At 36.5% G+C, this 17527-nt stretch overlaps 1 protein-coding gene and 1 long non-coding RNA gene across 3 annotated transcripts; one reads left to right on the top strand and one right to left on the bottom strand.

Moving 5' to 3' along the window:
• Positions 1-1599: 1599 nt before the first annotated feature.
• On the bottom strand, positions 1600-2748 carry LOC145626949 (uncharacterized). Its single transcript, XR_014111205.1, has 2 exons — positions 2419-2748; positions 1600-1761 (listed from the first exon to the last, which is right to left on the bottom strand). It is a non-coding gene; the product is annotated as an uncharacterized LOC145626949 (long non-coding RNA).
• A 1895-nt stretch (positions 2749-4643) lies between these two features.
• LOC145626948 (uncharacterized) lies at positions 4644-17527 on the top strand. 2 transcript variants are annotated; one of them, XM_081679387.1, is made up of 3 exons: positions 4644-5090; positions 7337-7615; positions 16271-17527. In XM_081679387.1, exons 1-3 carry the CDS (start codon positions 4764-4766, stop codon positions 17378-17380), a joined length of 1716 nt encoding a protein of 571 aa, XP_081535513.1. In that variant the 5' UTR covers positions 4644-4763; the 3' UTR covers positions 17381-17527. The 2 variants fall into 2 exon arrangements, with proteins under 2 accessions (XP_081535513.1, XP_081535514.1); XM_081679388.1 differs by lacking the exon at positions 7337-7615 and having other exon boundaries at positions 4645-5090.

The following is a 17527-nucleotide window of genomic DNA, read 5'->3' as shown; positions in this document are numbered from 1 at the left end:
ATGACAGAGCCTGTCGCCAAGCGACAGACGTGTCGCCACGACGCCAATCCTTTCGTCAGGCAACAGACTGTAGTGCCGCGCTGCAATCAGTCGCGTTTTCTTATTTTGATAAAATTTAAGCATACGAGGGGTAAAACTGTAATTTCCTTAAAAAACTTCTTTTATTCTAAATAAAACTCTTAAAACTCAATTATCAATGCTAATTATATTAGGAATCAAAAGAACCTTCTAGAAGATTCTAGAAGACCAAAATCAATCCTAATTGCATTAGGAATGATTAATCATAATAGGCTCTCCATTAGATAATTGGGCCGCATATAAAAATCAAACCGGGCCCAGTTTAGTAATTTGGCCATAACTTCCTCATTATTCATCGAAATTGAGCTTATAATATATCGTTGGAAAGGTCTTTTTGAGCCCAATCCAACTACACTATTATTGGACCCTTGATATGGACCAAAATAAACTGGATTGGCTATTTTCATGAAATAGGTTTTCAAAAACATAGAGAAAGAAAAGAATTAAAAACTAACCGCAACACTAGACTTTCCACACTTTCACTTCATTCAATTATGATTCGACGTGAAAGGTACTCATCACTGGGTTTGGTTTGGGGGAGACACAAATGGGTGTCTACAATAGCAAGGATGGAAAGAAGAGTGAACGAATAGGCACGTTCATTGGGATTCTTTGGAGTCTCTGGTTAACTAGAAATGGGAGGGTCTTTAGTAATGAAGGAGGATATCTTGCGGATTTGTTCAGAAACTACAATATAGCAATGCAGAACTTATCTGTCTGGCAAAGGGTGGACGGCAGTGAGCCTTTAAGGTAAAGGAGACAACGTATAATGGGGCACCACCTGGCTTTGAAAGAGTAAACATTGGCTGCGAGAGGGAGGATATTAATCACCCAACAGATGATAGATTAGAGGTGACTAGTATGGTGGATGGCTCTTAGCACAAGATAAGTAGAAATGCAGGAACGGGATGGGCATACTCGGTGGACCAACTAACCTATATGGAAGGTGGTGGTAACTATGGAAAAGCACTTTCTTCTTTCACGCGGAACTTTTGGCATGTGTGGCTGCTCTGAAGTAGGCAAGAATGAAAGGTTATCAACGAATTGTTTTGTGTACTGAGTCACTTGTCCTTGTTCAATTAATTCAACATCCGAAAAGGAGGAAAGTTCGGTTACTATGGACAATACAAGATATGCTACAAGAAGCACTACTACAAAAAGTAGCAAAGAGACCCGTTGAAAAATGCTTTACAAACCTCCAAACAATGGGTCTCTAGCTAAGGGGTGTGTCAGATAAACAAACCGCCTCTTTGGAGGGGTCTGTTTAAAAAACATAAAAGACCCGTTAATTAAGAAGTTAGGTTTGTCAGACTAGTACTTTGAAAAATTATTTAGAAGGATAAGAGACCCGTTATTGAACATAATAGGTCTTTTCGGTGGGGTATCAAACAGACCCCATATGCTACATAACGAGTCTCTTTCTTCTTCTTTTTTTTTAAAAAAAAATTCTCGTATTTTGAAATTTGAATTTCATTGCTTTATTGAATTGGCGGAAACTGAAAATGCATTTTGAATATGTAATTCAACAAACCACATACATTAATTATTGAAATTTACAAAATAATTACTAGAATTTACAAGTGGTAGCTTATTGAAAAATTTACAAGTATATACTCCATACAACTATACATTAACAGTGTATCTTGTACTCCGTATTCCTTCCAAGATTATCAATAGCATTACCTTTACAATGATATAAACAATATTAGGAATAATTATGCCCAATAATATAACAATAGCAGGAACAATTATGCAAAATGTTATGTAGTTATATGAAATTAAATATATCTTGCTAAATTATGAGCAAATAAACAAGTCAATATTAAGTTAAATGAAGAGCAATAATCTAATTTAACATTTAAACTTAAAAAATCAGATAAAGAAAATAATCTTTTGCTTGATAATTGCAAGGCTGCTTCTGAGCAAATACAGCAAGAAGTCTCCACACCTAGCATCATTCAAACAGCACATCCACAATGAGAGATTGCTCCACATCCGCAACGTTGCCTTTGTAAAGCAAACCTCCTAAATATATACCCTAGCCGCCGCCACTGCCTCACAGCCAAAAACAATCTAAAGCTACACCCCAACAACCCCCCTAAAACCATACTCACCCACGAAAAAATCTAAAATTAAAACAACCACCATGAAAAAACTTGTTTTTAATCTTCGGACCTTTCTCCTATAGATTTTCAGACCTTTTCTCGAAAAATCTGGATCTATCTCAATGATTAGAGCGCAAATTACAAAATCACATAATCTTTCAATAGATCTAACAAAAGGATTATAATCAATATAATGTAAAGAAGAAAATTCGAGAGTATAAATAGAATAAAAAACCTGTTTTCATTGTTACCAGCATCTCCATCTTTGGAGTTGTTTCTGGGTTGTAAAGAATCCTCATCTACTGTTTGAAAGGTGCTTGAGTTGTTCTAAGAGCTCTCAATCTCTCTCTCTCGCTTCTTAATTACTGCTTAAACAATTGAATCTTCTTCCGTCACCATTAAAGCATGCTCAATTGAATCTTCTTCTGTCACCATTAAAGCATATTTACAAATTAAGGTAATGAAGATAGCTAGAATAATTAAGAGAATTTCAATATATGGGTTTTAGAGTGGGGCGTTAATAACTATGATGACATTATAGAGAAGGGAAGAGATAAGGGTTAGGTATGGGAATAGAGGAAATAAAGGCTCGAATTACTTACTAAATACTAATATAAATTAAAACAATTAATAAGGTAAGAAACCCGTTCAGTCTCACAACGGGTCTCTTATATTTCTATTGTTTTTTCCATCCCAATATTAGTGGACCCTACTGCATTGAAGAGACCCGTTAGGTTCCACAATGGGTCTCTTATCTCTCCTCTAAATAAATTGGTGGGACCTATTGCACATAAAAGACTCGTTATCTCTTAAAGTAGATCTCCTACATCAAATAGACCCATTATTAAGATGCTGGGTCTTTTATTAAGGGTCTTTAATTTTTTCAAGATTTTGTAGTAGTGAAGGAAGGCTATTTAAAACATGCATCATTTGGAAAGTTGGAAGGGACCAAGTTGCTAAAGGCCATGACATTGCTAATAGATGTAGAGTCGGTTTAATTAGTTTTACTAGTTAGTGTTGGTTTAGTTTGTTGTTGTCCAAAAAAAAAAAAAAAAGGAAACAAATATTCAAATAACAGTAAAATAGTTCAACCTTGACTCCTTGAGTGAGAGATGAAGCTTAAATTTCTCCACTATTTTCACATACACATACCACAACACTCATAATTCAATACTCCTACCACCACACCCAAAACAATTCCGCTTGTTCATTACGTTTCAACGATAGAGGGTCGCATATTTTAGTGGCTAACAAACCATTACATAATCTAAATCATCGTAACAACAAATTCATCCCAAGTATGGGTTTTAAAACCTCAAATTAATTCCAAATTATAAAAATGAACAACAAAAGAAATCCTAATTTGTTAATTCCACTTAATAACCGTAAATCACATAAACTAAAACATCATAACAAGAAATTCATTCCAATTAAGGGTTTTAGAACAACACCAACAAAAAATTTTCCCAATTATACATATAAACAACACAAGAATCCTTAAATCGCTAAATTCACTGTAAAACCCTAAATTACATAATTTAAAACTTCATAACAACAAACAAAAAGTCACAAATACAACATTTACACATAAATACATGATTAACACCAAACAACCATTAAACATAATTCGAGAAAATGATTTGCGCCCATACCTTCAATCAAATGACGACGCTTGCAGCAGCTACCCAAAACTTACGCACCCATTACACCGCCCCAAACTTCGACTCTTGCTTCGCCAGGAAACACCATCCTCACGTCTTTGTTAGAACAGAGCACAATACCTTATGAGAGGAGAGAAAAACAAGAACACGAGGAGAGAGAATAAGATTTACAGGAAATGAAATTGTTTTTCGAAAAACAATCTTTTCAATTTAAAAATTTCGACCCACCATTACAAAAAAAAAATAAAAATAAATAAAAATAAAAAAATAATGGGATCTCAAAAGTCACTTTTTAAATCTAAGGCCTAGTAAATGATGCTTCTACCCTCCTATACACTTTCTAAGTACATAGGTGTTATGATGCTATGCACTGATATGGACTCAATGTTTGAAAACTCGATGATATTTGGTGAATTATGAAAAATGCGATGGCATTTGGTGAATTAAAATTTATATGTAGAAATGTCAATTTGGGTGATTGAAGTATCCATACGAGTTAAAAATCTGAAACTAGTTATTTTAGGTCTAGTTAGGTCGGGTTAGTTTTTGGGGGCAAGTATTAAAATCACATCTAATCCGAAAACCTACCCAAAAAATATTCAAATCAAATTAAGATTACGACTCGCCTTAACACAATAATTAAGCATTACTCAAGTTTAAAAACAGACCTGACCCACCTATCTCACTAAACCGATTCAAATACCTAAATTGACACTCCTAAACAGGACCTATTTTCACAAAAAAGTGTAAAACAAGCCTCCTATGCCAGGCCAAACTTCCCTTAAAAAGAATTCATTCACTTGTCGATTATTCTCTTTCCCACTTTGATTAAACAAATATTCCACCATTGTTTCATTGTTTGTATCTTCCAAGCTCATCCATCTAAATTCACACTTTCTCTACTTAACGCTTGTGTTCAATGAATGCGTCAAACTTCATGGACAAACAGATTATGGACTTATCTCGATCAAAGAGCACTGACCTCAACAACAACAACAACAACAACAACAACGATAATGATTCCAATTCCCACGATTTCGTAGATCTGATGAATCCACAATCTGAAGAAGAGGGTACCAACGATATTCGACTATCTTCGTTGAACAATACCAATGATGAGATTTTACCCAACTACGATTTCCAGCCAATTCATCGCTCCGCCGTCGCTGATCCCTCGCCTGTTACCGCTACTGGCACTAAGTCTTGGAATTCCCTCGATTCTAAGTCCAATTCTACCCCTCTTAGAGTATGATTTCTCTCTTTATTCTCTTGTTCTGTTGATTGATTGACGCATTTGTATGATGAATTTAGACTTTTTTTTTTTTTTTTTTTTTTTTTTTTTTTTTTTTTTTTTTTCTGGTGAGTTTCTTGTATGTTTGACAATGTATTGTTATCTGAATTTTAGGATGAATGGTGAAACTATGCGATTTTTTTATTTTTTCATTTTTGTTTGTGGGTGTTTTTTGTTCAATGGGGTTTGGGAATTTAGTGAGTGCTTATGAAGTTTGATATGTGTAATCTCTAAGTTATGTGCGGAATCAATCATAGTTTAGAGGTTTGCAACGAAGAAACTATCCCCCTCCCGAATTTGGGGATTTACTGCAATTTTTGATGTGTTGGTTGATATAATTTAGCTTCTGTATTCTGTGGGGATATATAAGTTAGGAATTTCAGCTTTCTTGCAATTTGTAAATTTACATTTACAACGAGTTTGAAAATTATTGAGCATTGAAGCGTGGGATGACTATGCGTAATAATCATTTTTGGTTCATGTAGCCGACTCCACTTATGGGATTAAGATTGATTGATTGAAGTGTGGGACGGTGATATATACATATCATATGGAAAAATTGCATGAATTGGTTGTAGATGGTGGGTAGAAAAATTGATTATATTGTGTGCCTTATCGCTATGCTTTGGAGATTTTTAATTTCTTCTTTTGCCAAACAAGTTATGTTTATGGTTATTGCTGAACACATATTTAGTGAAAAAAAAGATTCAATGAACTGACTGTATATGAAATGGTAATAGGTAGTTTAGGGACCGAAAGACAAATTTCATGCTTCTTCTTCTTTGCTTTTACTCTCTCTGTTTCAAAATGATGTTTCTGTTTCGTAAATCGATGCAAATTTTTACCCATCTTTAACCGCAAATATCTTTAATCTCACACTAGCAAAAATTATAAAAAGTTAGATATTAGTAATCTACTTACCAAGATGAATTAAACTAGATTCCACATGACTATATTTGCTCTTATAGATTAACACTTTGTTTGGATAGGAAGAAATGGATGGAAAAGAAGAGAAGAGAAATGGAGGGGGGCAAAATCTCTTGTTTGGGTAAAAGATTGGGGGGAGGAAGGGGAAGGAGAGGGAGAGATCCATTTTTCCTCTCTCTATAATAACCATAATCTCTCCAAAATTGGAGATATTTGGAGGGAAAATGAAGCTCACCTCCCCCTCCCTTTCTTTTTCCTTCCCTTCCTCCATTTCCCCTCCCCTTCTTTTCCTTCCTTCTTTGCTATCCAAACAATGCGTAAGAGAAATTTAGAAGATTCTCTCTTTTTTAAAAATGTCAAAGATTCCAAACAAGAACATCATTGTGGAACGGAGGGAGTAACTGCCATGCATATCATGTAGTCATGTAACCACTTTTGTCATTTTGTGTGCAATTAAGGATTTTTATTGAACCAATGTATTTTATTTTTTAAATAGAAAAATTCAGGGTGGAGGATATGAGATGTGTTAATAAGGAATTTTAAGGTTTATATATCAATAAATTTAATTTGTCCAATTGCAGACCAGCAACCTTGAAGTTACTTGCTTAAATGAAGCTTTGTTTTATGAAAAATAACCGGATAGGTTCATTGAATAAAGAGTAACAAAATGTAATGGTTTTATTTTAAAATACACTGCTGCTGCTCCTCCACCCCCTCCAGCCATCTCCTTTGTACAAGCACCCCAACAGTTTTCCCTCTGTTTGAACACTGGCACACGGCTGGCCTCCACCAATGCTTACCCCCTTCTGACTGTCTGACTACCCCTTCCCTTATCCACTGTTGCTGCCCCTCGCAGCCCTGACCTTAGTGAAACAAAATAGCAGGTCTTGGCCACTCATGGGGGGCAATGTATGGTAAACTACAGCAGCTGCTCTATGGCTGGGCTGCATGCCTGTGGGTTGTTAGATATAAGCATCAAAGGTTGGGCGTTGAATGTGAGGAGGGAGAATGGGTAATGGATAAGGAGTTTTAAAAAAGCAATATTACATTAAGGCATTTGAGTATTGCCTCTTGAGAAATTGGGAGCTTATAAACAATGACAATGGGTTATTTATGAAATTTTGAAATATCTGGTCTCCCAAGAAGAATGTGCTTAATTTGAGCTGTTGTATGTAGAAAATATCGAATTTTATTTCTTTTTGTTTTTTTTCCTCAACTTGAGAATGTTAGTAGCCCTTCCTTTTGCTGACTTTTTGCCGTTATGAATAATTCAGAGCTACAATTCCGTGGATCATGTTGAACCTGACAGAATAATTTGTGAGAAATCTCAGAAAGTAACTGATTCAGCAATTGTATCTGAGATTGATCAAACAATGAAAAGATATATAGACAGTGTCCTGAATGCCATTAATGGTCTAAGTGCGCGGCTGTCCCAGCTGGAGAGTAGAACACGCCATCTCGAACACTCTGTTGATGAGTTCAAGGTATCAGTTAGCAATAGTCATGGAAGCAGTGATGGGAAAATGAGACAACTGGAAAACATCCTTTTAGAGGTATTTACTGCCTTCAATCAATCAATCAATCAATCAAAGCCTTAATCCCAAAAGTGGGGTCGGCTAACATGAACCAAATTTGATTATTCCGTGTAGTCATCAACATAAATCTTTCTCCTCCATCCCTTACGATCCAAAACTTCATCCTCACGTAAATCCATGCACTTCATATCCTTCCTCACTCCTTCCAACCAAGTCATCTTTGGTCTCCCTCTTCCTCGTTTAATCCCTCCATGGTCCCACTCTTCCACTCTTCGCACCGGTGCACCCTCGGGTCTCCGTCTTACATGTCCAAACCAACGCAGACGATTTTCCCTTAATTTATCTACAATGCCCGCCACACCTACTTTCTTGCGAATAACCTCATTTCTGATTCTATCTCTTAAAGTGTTTCCACACATCCACCTTAACATGCGCATTTCCGTAACCTCCATCTTTTTAATATGCTCTTTCTTAGAAGCCCAACATTCTGTACCATAGAGCAACACTGGTCTTATGGCAGTCCTGTAGAATTTTCCCTTCAACTTTAAGGGAATGCTGCGGTCGCATAGCACTCCCGTGGCCGCTCTCCATTTAAGCCACCCTGACTTAATCCTGTGGGTCACGTCTTGATCAATGTCACCATTCTTCTGGATGATCGACCCTAGGTACTTAAAACATTCACTCATGGTCAAATCCTTTCCATCCAAACTCACCACTTCATTGCTTGTCCCCCTCTGAGTGCCAAAACGACATACCAAATATTCAGTCTTACTCCGACTTAGCTTAAACCCTCTAGATTCCAACCTTTGCCTCCATTGCTCCAACTTGACATTAACCCCATCCTTAGTCTCATCCATCAAAACGATATCATCTGCGAACAGCATACACCATGGAACCTCATCTTGAATTGGTCTAGTTAATTCGTCTAGAACCGTTGCAAAAAGAAAAGGGCTTAATGCAGACCCTTGATGCAATCCGATTGTAATAGGGAAATCTTTTGTCAACCCTCCGCATGTCCTCACATTTGTTGACACATCCCGATACATATCCTTAACTAGGTCTACATACCTTCGTGGGATACCTTTCTTCAACATTGCCCACCAAAGTATCTCTCTTGGCACCTTGTCATATGCCTTCTCTAAATCAATAAAGACCATATGAAGATCTTTCTTCTTTACCCTATAAAACTCCATCATTTGTCTTATCAAATGGATTGCCTCCATAGTAGATCTCCCAGGCATAAAACCAAATTGGTTATCTGAAATGCTTGTGCATGCCCTCAACCTTTGTTCAATCACCCTTTCCCACAACTTCATAGTATGGCTCATAAGCTTAATTCCTCGATAGTTAGAACAATCTTGAGCGTCTCCTTTGTTTTTATAAACCGGGACCAAGGTGCTCTTCCTCCAATCTTGTGGGATCCTTGTAGCCGTCCATATCTTGTTGAAAAGGTTTGTTAACCAATCAATACCAATCTTACCCAAACACCTCCACACCTCTATCGGTACCCCATCAGGGCCAACCGCCTTCTTAGGTTTCATCTTCCTCAGTGCAATCTCCACCTCTACTCTCCTAATCCTTCGCACATACTCCATGTTGATTTCTTCATCACTCATAGAGGTATCTCCTATCACAACTCCATTACTTCCATTAAATAATTCATCGAAGTACCCCTTCCACCTGTCCTTGATGCCCTCCTCTTGCACTAGGACCATTTGGTTCTTATCTTTGACACACTTCACCATGCCAATATCCTTCCTTGCCTCTTGTCTTCTCTTTGCCATCTTATAAATGATCCTTTCTCCCTCCTTGGAATCAAGCTTTTCATAAACCTCCTGATATGCCTTTTCTTTTGCTTGGCGAACAGCTGCCTTTGCCTTACTCTTAGCCTCCTTATACGCTGCAAAGGTTTCATCACTCCTACATTTTCCTAAGGCTTGATAGCATTCCCTTTTTTGCTTAATTACTGCTTTCACCTCTTCATTCCACCACGAAGTATCTCTCTGTACCGAAGTTCTTCCCCTTACTTCCCCTAAGACCTCTTTGGCCACTCTTAGGAAACAGTTCTTCATTCGTAACCAGGTCATGTCCGGATCCACCTCTCCATCCCAATCCGCTTCTTCAATTACCTTTTCTGTAAAAACCTTAGCTTTTGCATCCCTTAGGGTCCACCATCTTATCCTTGGTTCTTCTTGTCTAACTTTTTTCTTCGCCTTCTCTTTCAGACGAATAGTCATTACCAATAGCCGGTGTTGGGTGACCACACTCTCCCCTGGGATAACCTTACAGTTTATGCAACTTTGTCTATCTATGCTCCTTGTGAGCAGGAAGTCTATTTGAGTTGCATTTGCTCCATTCCGAAAAGTTATCAAGTGTGAATCCCTCTTCTAAAACCAAGTATTAGCCAAAATTAAATCATATGATTGGGCAAAATCCATAATAGCTTCACCACCGGCGTCCCTCTGCCCATACCCAAAGCCTCCATGGACACTCTCATAGCCATCTCGGCTCGCCCCAACGTGCCCATTTAGATCCCCTCCAATATATAACTTCTCTGAGTGGTGGACACCCTGCACCACCTCGTCTAGGTCCTCCCAAAATTGTCGTTTCTCTTCTGCATCTAAACCCACTTGGGGAGCATAAGCACTGATAACATTCACAATCTCCTTGCCACATAGCAACTTCAGCCTTATCAACCTATCGTTCTTCCGATAGACCTCGATCACCTCTTTTGCCAACCTCTCATCGAGAACCACACCAACTCCGTTCCTAGCTCCACCATTCCTTGTTCTGTGGCTCGTTTCTTGCCCAACATACCATACCTTATACCCCAAAACCAAGCCTCGAGCTCCTTCTCCTGTCCATCTTGTCTCTTGGAGGCACATGATGTTCACGCGTCGTCTTTTCATTACTTCTACCAATTCTGCTGATTTTCCCGTAAGAGACCCCACATTCCAAGAACCAATCCGCAAACTAAATTCTTTTCTCCCACGCTCCCTCCTGATCCCAACTCCAAGTCCTTGATTATTTGACACCACAATTGGGCAATATGGCGCGTCGCTTCTGGGCGACGACCTAGCAACCCTTACATACTTATCACTGCACCCGGGTCTGGGAAGTGCTTATGTTAAAGAAGGTATTTACTGCCTTCTTTAACATAATTTCTTTGTTTTTAGGCCATTGTTGTTTGGATTAATGTTGTCGGTACAGCTGTAAAAAACCTGACCTAAGAACCCGACCTGTTGATCTGAACCCAATCTACCCGAACAATGGGGTGAAATTAGTGACTTGTAACTCGACCTGAACGTGACGTGATCTTAACCGACGACTAATTTGACCGATACTTTATGACCTGAACTCGAACTTGTACCCGACCTGATAGTAACCGTCAATCGATTTAATCCGACCCGACAACAACCCGCACCCGAACTAGTACCCGACCCAATCAAAATCTGTACTCGAGTCATGGAAGGTTTAATAAAATTTTATACCTTTTGTCCATACATTTACTGGTACAATTTTGTAAACCCTCAATCTGATTCAGCTTATATACCCTTTGTTCTCTATTACTCGTATATGCGTTTAATAAAATCTTGATAATGCTTGATCAAATTAAGGAAGGCGTAATTATATAGGTTTAACTTAACCATATCGATATTTATTAGAATTGAACTTGAACCAAAACCCGACTTTAAACTAACCCGAACCCGAATGTACCATCTTATTAACCCACCCAAACCCGACTCAACACAACCTGAACTGAAATTAAACTCGATCTCATTTTGACTCGAATCGAATCCGACCTATATCCGAAAAGGCGAACGAACCGGAATAACCTAAACCAAAATTGACTCGAATCGAACCTGAACGTGATCTGAATCTTGATTGACTCGACATAACATGAACCTGATTTAACTGAGACTTGATTTCACCCGACTTGAATACCAGGATTAGCTCTTGTTGTCGGTCACAATACATGGATTGCTATCGTATTAGTAGTGTAGAATTTTTTCGTGTCTTAGTATATACAATAATGCTTCTTAATCTCTGCAAATTGTAATTTTTTCGTCATTAAATATAATTTAGATTTTCCTTTATTATTGTAACATTTACATATTAGGAAGTTTCACAAATATTGCAATATGCCCCCTCCTTTTTTTCATTGTAATGTACTCATTTTAGGATAATACAAATTTTTATATAAGACCACTTTACCATGATATGAACACCTTCTAGTTATGTTGGGCGAAGGAAAGAGAAAAATTGGGATACGGTCACATGCTTGTAGTGACTAACAATAGTCTTATGACGATAAGACATTTTCACACAAATGTTTCTTGAATATATAAATACTTCCTTTGTTCTTTTAATATCACACCATAGGGGTTGGACACACTTTTTTTTGGTAGTGGAGGAAAGAAAGAGAGAAAGATAAAAATACAAAATTATCCATCTAATGTAAACATAAAGTAAAGATTCAAGTGTTAAAACAACGGTTATTGAGTATTTCAGTGTAAACAGAGATATATTGTTTCCTAAGATGGATATGGTGCAGTATTTGTGAAACTTTCTTAAAAGACAAGTGGTGTAATATTTATGAAACTTTTTTAAAAGGCAAGTGGTGCAAGATTTAAAAAACGAAGGAAGTATATCTTCCTTCACTCTTCAAATATAATACTCCCCTTTTGTGAAACTAGTTGCTTTGTATTATACTTACAATCATATTGACAACTATGTAATTTTTCCTCTCTTTTCTATCCCTTCGTTTTCCCAAGTACTACACACTTTTCGTTTTTTTTAAGCTATAAAGACTTTTCGTTTTCCTTTTTTAAGCTATACTCACTTTTTTTTTTTTCATCTACAACCCCACATTTTTTGGCCTAATTTTATTTAATAACTCACATACTCTTGTTTCTCTCTCCACTTTAATATAAAATATAAAAGTACCCACATGCATTGTCCCCATTTCCACTTTTCTTTGGTTTGCGTAATTACAATAACTTAGTATATATTCTGCTAAATGTTGGGAGTATTTTCAAACTAATTAAAATCTTGTGCGCTCTCGTTACCTAATACGTAGTATGTCTTAGTACAAAGATCGAGTGTGTAATCGCACTATGCTAGGTAGGAAAATTTTAAATATATATATACAAGGAGAGGCTCATATGAGAACACCTCTCTTATGTGAGAAAACTTTATATGTGAGAACACATCTATCTTCTAATATGTTAAGGTAAATGTTTTGAAAATAAATTAAAGGAGATTTTGCAAAAAACCACTTTTTAAATCTTGTTTTTTTGCATTTAATCACCTTTAAAAAAAATGTTGCAAATAACCACCAATTTTAAAATTTTTGTTGCAACTTACTACCAATTCAATGTAAAACAATTGATAAATTTGGCTAAAAAAGTGATAATTTGCAACAAAATTTTTAAAATTGGTGGTTTTTTGCAACATTTTTTTTAAAAGGTGGTTATGTGCAAAAAACAAAATTTAAAAGGTGGTTTTTTGCAAAATTTTCCTAAATTAAACCCATCATCTTCAATCTCAATATTCTCTCTCCTCTCCTCACCAACATTATCCAATCTCTAGTTCCTCCATCACCACCACCGCCTGTTCCATAGCCTTTATGCCGTCACCTCCACCACTATCACTCTTTTTCTTCCCAGACATCATGGCCAACACTCTCTCTCCTCTCCACGACGACCACCATCACCACATGCTCAAGAATTTCATGTGTTTTGTATCAACTTTTGAACAATTGTAGTCAAGAATTCAAGTTGTGAAGCTTAATCAAAGGTAAACTAAGCTTAGTTGATAGTTTAATATGTGAAATCAAAAATTTTCATCCAAATCAATCAAATTGGGCAATTTATAGAGTTAGAAATTTCAGGGAATTTCAATTGAATATAAAAAACTAAACAACAATTCATATGTTTTTGTTACCTTGGAAATCAAGAATAAACTGATTTCAAATCAATTCGTTGCAGAAATCGAATTTCAATTCGTGTTTAATATTAACGAATTATGTTCTAAAAAATTTAAGTATGTTAAAAAAACTATTACATATGTTCTAAAATATGTTGCATATGTTCTAAAAAATATTGCATACATGTTAAGATTTGTTTTTGAGTTCAAGGTTTTAAAATTTAAGTATCATGTTCCAATTAAAACTATATTTTGAAAAGCTAATTTTATTCTTCTAAAAACTATTACATATGTTAAGAATCATTGAGTCTAGGTTCTAAATTTCTAGGCATTTTGTTCTAAACGCTATGCTACAGAAAGTTAAGTATGATGTTCTCGGATGTTCTAAATTATTACTGATATTTTCTAAATTTGAGGCACATGTTCTAAATATGAACTAGATTAGACTCGTACGATGCACGAATTACAAAAATAATTGAAATGAAATAGCTTATTTCTATTATTTATTTTCTCGTATATACTTATAAGTTAAATCATAAAAAATATACAGCTATCATTATAAATTACATGGGTATCAAAATATAAAATTGAAAGCCAATTTTTAGATATCAATTTATTTTTTCCAATCAAAAATAAAACTTATTTATATATTTATTGACACAGTCAAAAGATTGAAATGTAAATTATTAAAAATGAAAAATAAATAAATTACCAATTTCTAAAATAAAAAAAAAAAACAAAAAAAAAAAAACATATATGACATCATAAGTGCATTTGGCGGGAAATTTTTTTTTTTCATGAGAAAGTGACACATATACATTTGAAAAAGATGATGATGTCAGCATATTTCTGTTTTAGTAATGGTTAATAGATTCTCACATATGGGCCTATTCTCATCGGATCCCTCCCCTATATATATATATATATATATATATATATATATGTGTGTGTGTGTGTGTGTGTGTGTAATACGATTTTTAAGAATTATTAATTTGTGGGCTTTAAGTATTATTATTTGTGGGTTTTTATTCCTAATAGCCGAGTCGGACGCTTGGACACGCACCCAATTCGGACATGGGGGCTCGAGTCCAAGTAACATAGCTTATAAGTTATGTTATCTATAATTTAAAATATCATTGGTCAAAGTTTCGTCTCTTCATAAATATGCTGTTGACTTGGGCACTTAAAAAAACTCACAAGGTGTAACACTTTTTTGTTTCCAAATAATGTATGTCTTAACAAATAAATAAAAGGTTGTGTGCGGAGAGAGAGAACAAAAGAGAATGAGTGGCATACTTGCCCATAGCTGAAAAAGGTTGCAAGAGAAGACTACCGGCAAAAGCAACATCCATGGCTTCAACTCTCCTTAAGCCTTGTGACATAAAGCCCCATCATTTCACTTTTTTTTTTTTGGTTAATATATTTGCCCTCAATATTAGATCTAGGTCTTCTCTATCCATCTTTAGTACGCTGTTAAGTATGCTAAATTGGACGAATATGAGCAGTTGGAGTCTGTCTTTAGTTTTTTCTATTATTTGTTGGTTTGTTAGGAAAAAGTGAGTGGGTGTAATCGTGTCAGATAATGGTGTGGTTAAAGAACGACAATGGAGTAAAAGTTTGGTTGATATTTTTAGCTAATATTACACTTGTATTACTCTAAAACATAATGGTTGTCTCCGGAGTCTAAGACTCCAATACATACCACACACACGGGATATCTTAATACCCACAAACTATTGTTTAAATCTGATTTACATAAATATTAGTGTGCCTTGAATAGTTTTATGGTAAACTTTTGCCAATTTGGTATAGCTTTTAAACTTGTTTGGGCTGACATATAATTTGCAGGGATAATTATAAATTAAAATAGCAATGGGATAAGTTTTGTAACAGTATTATAGTTACACACTGAGATTTGATTTTTACTTATTTAAAGTAAATGACTTTTGATGAAGCATAGATACCTTTATTTATATAAAGCTAACTTTTTACTTATATTGGGGTAACTTTTGATCATTTTAGGACAACTATTGTTGCAAATAGTTCTCTTACAAGTCTTAACCAAGTTACTTCCCTTTTGAAAAATACTCTTTAATTCTTTTCCTAAACTCCTAATGTCTAAAGAGACGCTTTGTCCTTGTACTAATTTTTGCGAATCTTTAGTGAAGTTCTAATTGTACCCTATAATAGACTAATAGAATTTTTCCAAGTTGTGACAAGTTGTACTACGAAGAAGGTAGTTATTATTTTTTTTTGCCAAGTTTATGTTAACCTTATGCAATTTTACCTATTCGGTGACTCCATCTTCTGTCCTCTCTAATTTCGTACTCGTAAATTGGAACGCTAGGAACAAAAATTGAAACCAGATATGTGCTCATTTAATTTCAGTTAAATGTGTAGCATGTGTAGTAATATTTACATCTCAGGTGCACAGTTTGATCACTCTGAAATTGGCGTTGAAAGAGTTGGGGAATGAACAGAGACTGCATAACTATTTCTTAAGTCTCGAGTGTTTCTGACTATTTCTAAATTTGAGGATGTAGAAAATGCCAAATTCTACAGCATAGGTTTTTTTTGACACTTTTTTTTTTTTTTTTGGTAAAATTATCTATTGTTGGCTGCATGCAATTTTATTTCCCTGCTCGATGGACATTACATCCCTTACCCCATTGATATTGGAGATTTATTGTCACAAGACCTTGCTAGATTTCCTCATGATTGTTTTTTGTTTGTTTATGTTTGCAGGTGCAAAATGGTGTGCATGATTTGAAGGACAAGCAAGAAGTCATGGAAGGTCATATGCAGTTAGCAAAAATGCAAATTTCTAAGGCAGAGCAGTCACCTGAATTTCCGAAGGCCTTCCATCCAGATCCTGTGCAGCAAATAGCAGCCTCTGCTCCTCCTCAGCAATCTGGTCTCCCACAATTTTCTGCTGCTGCTCCTCAGCAAGCTCCTCTCCCTTCTAATGCACCTCCACCATCTCAGCAACACAGTCATCCTCCCCCTGGGACCACTCAATTTCCTTCAGGCCACATTCCACCAGGTCACATCTCGCCTGGGCCTCAGCGAGATGCCTATTTCTCACCACCTAGCCAGACTCAAGAAGCACCAAGCCAACAATATCAAATGCTGCCTCCAGCTCAGCACCAGCAACAATCCCTTGCACTTGCTCCACCGCCTCAACAATATCTATCAACCCTTACCCCACCGTATCCCCAGCCTCCCCAGCCTCCTCAACAACAGCATTCTACTGGTGTGGGTGCTAGCACTCCTCACATTTCACCTCCATTGGGACATCGTCCAGAGGATAGTCCATTTGTGCCATCTCAGACTTACCCACCGAATCTCCATCAGTCAGCATCCCAACCAAGCAGTACACCACCTCACTCCCAGCCATACTATGGAAGCCCTACTTCTATGTATGAGCCACCACCAACTGGCAGATCCAATTCTGGTATTCCATCTGCTTATGTTCCACCATCAGGGCCTGGTGAACAGTACCCGTATGGTGGACCTGCTTCACATTATAGCAGTGGCTTATCCATTAAAGCACAACCACATTCTCCCGTTGGGAGTGGCAGCAATTATCCTCAGCTTCCCACTGCTAAAATTTTACCACAACCTATTCCTACTGCTGCTGGGCTTGGTGGTGGATCAAATTCTGGAGGAAGTGGTAACAGAGTTCCCATTGATGATGTTGTCGATAAGGTGACAAGTATGGGCTTTCCCAAGGACGTTGTTAGGGCAACAGTTCGCAAACTTACAGAAAATGGCCAGTCAGTTGACCTAAATGTTGTGTTAGACAAGTTAATGAATGATGGAGAAATACAGCAGAGGGCCTGGTTTGGCCGGTGACCTGGTAATGTTTGGATGATCCCTTTGTATAGACGGGTTTGATGAACATTTTTCTGTTACCTAGTTAAGTATTTATCGTGTTAATGTTCTTTAGTATTGCTTGTCATATTAATGGTTTTAATTCATTGCTGCTGTTTGATTTTATAA

This window comes from Chenopodium album, chromosome 4 (genome assembly GCF_948465745.1).
Source record: "Chenopodium album chromosome 4, dcCheAlbu1.1, whole genome shotgun sequence".
Taxonomy (NCBI): Eukaryota; Viridiplantae; Streptophyta; class Magnoliopsida; order Caryophyllales; family Amaranthaceae; genus Chenopodium; species Chenopodium album.
This window is presented reverse-complemented; position numbering and strand designations above follow the sequence as displayed.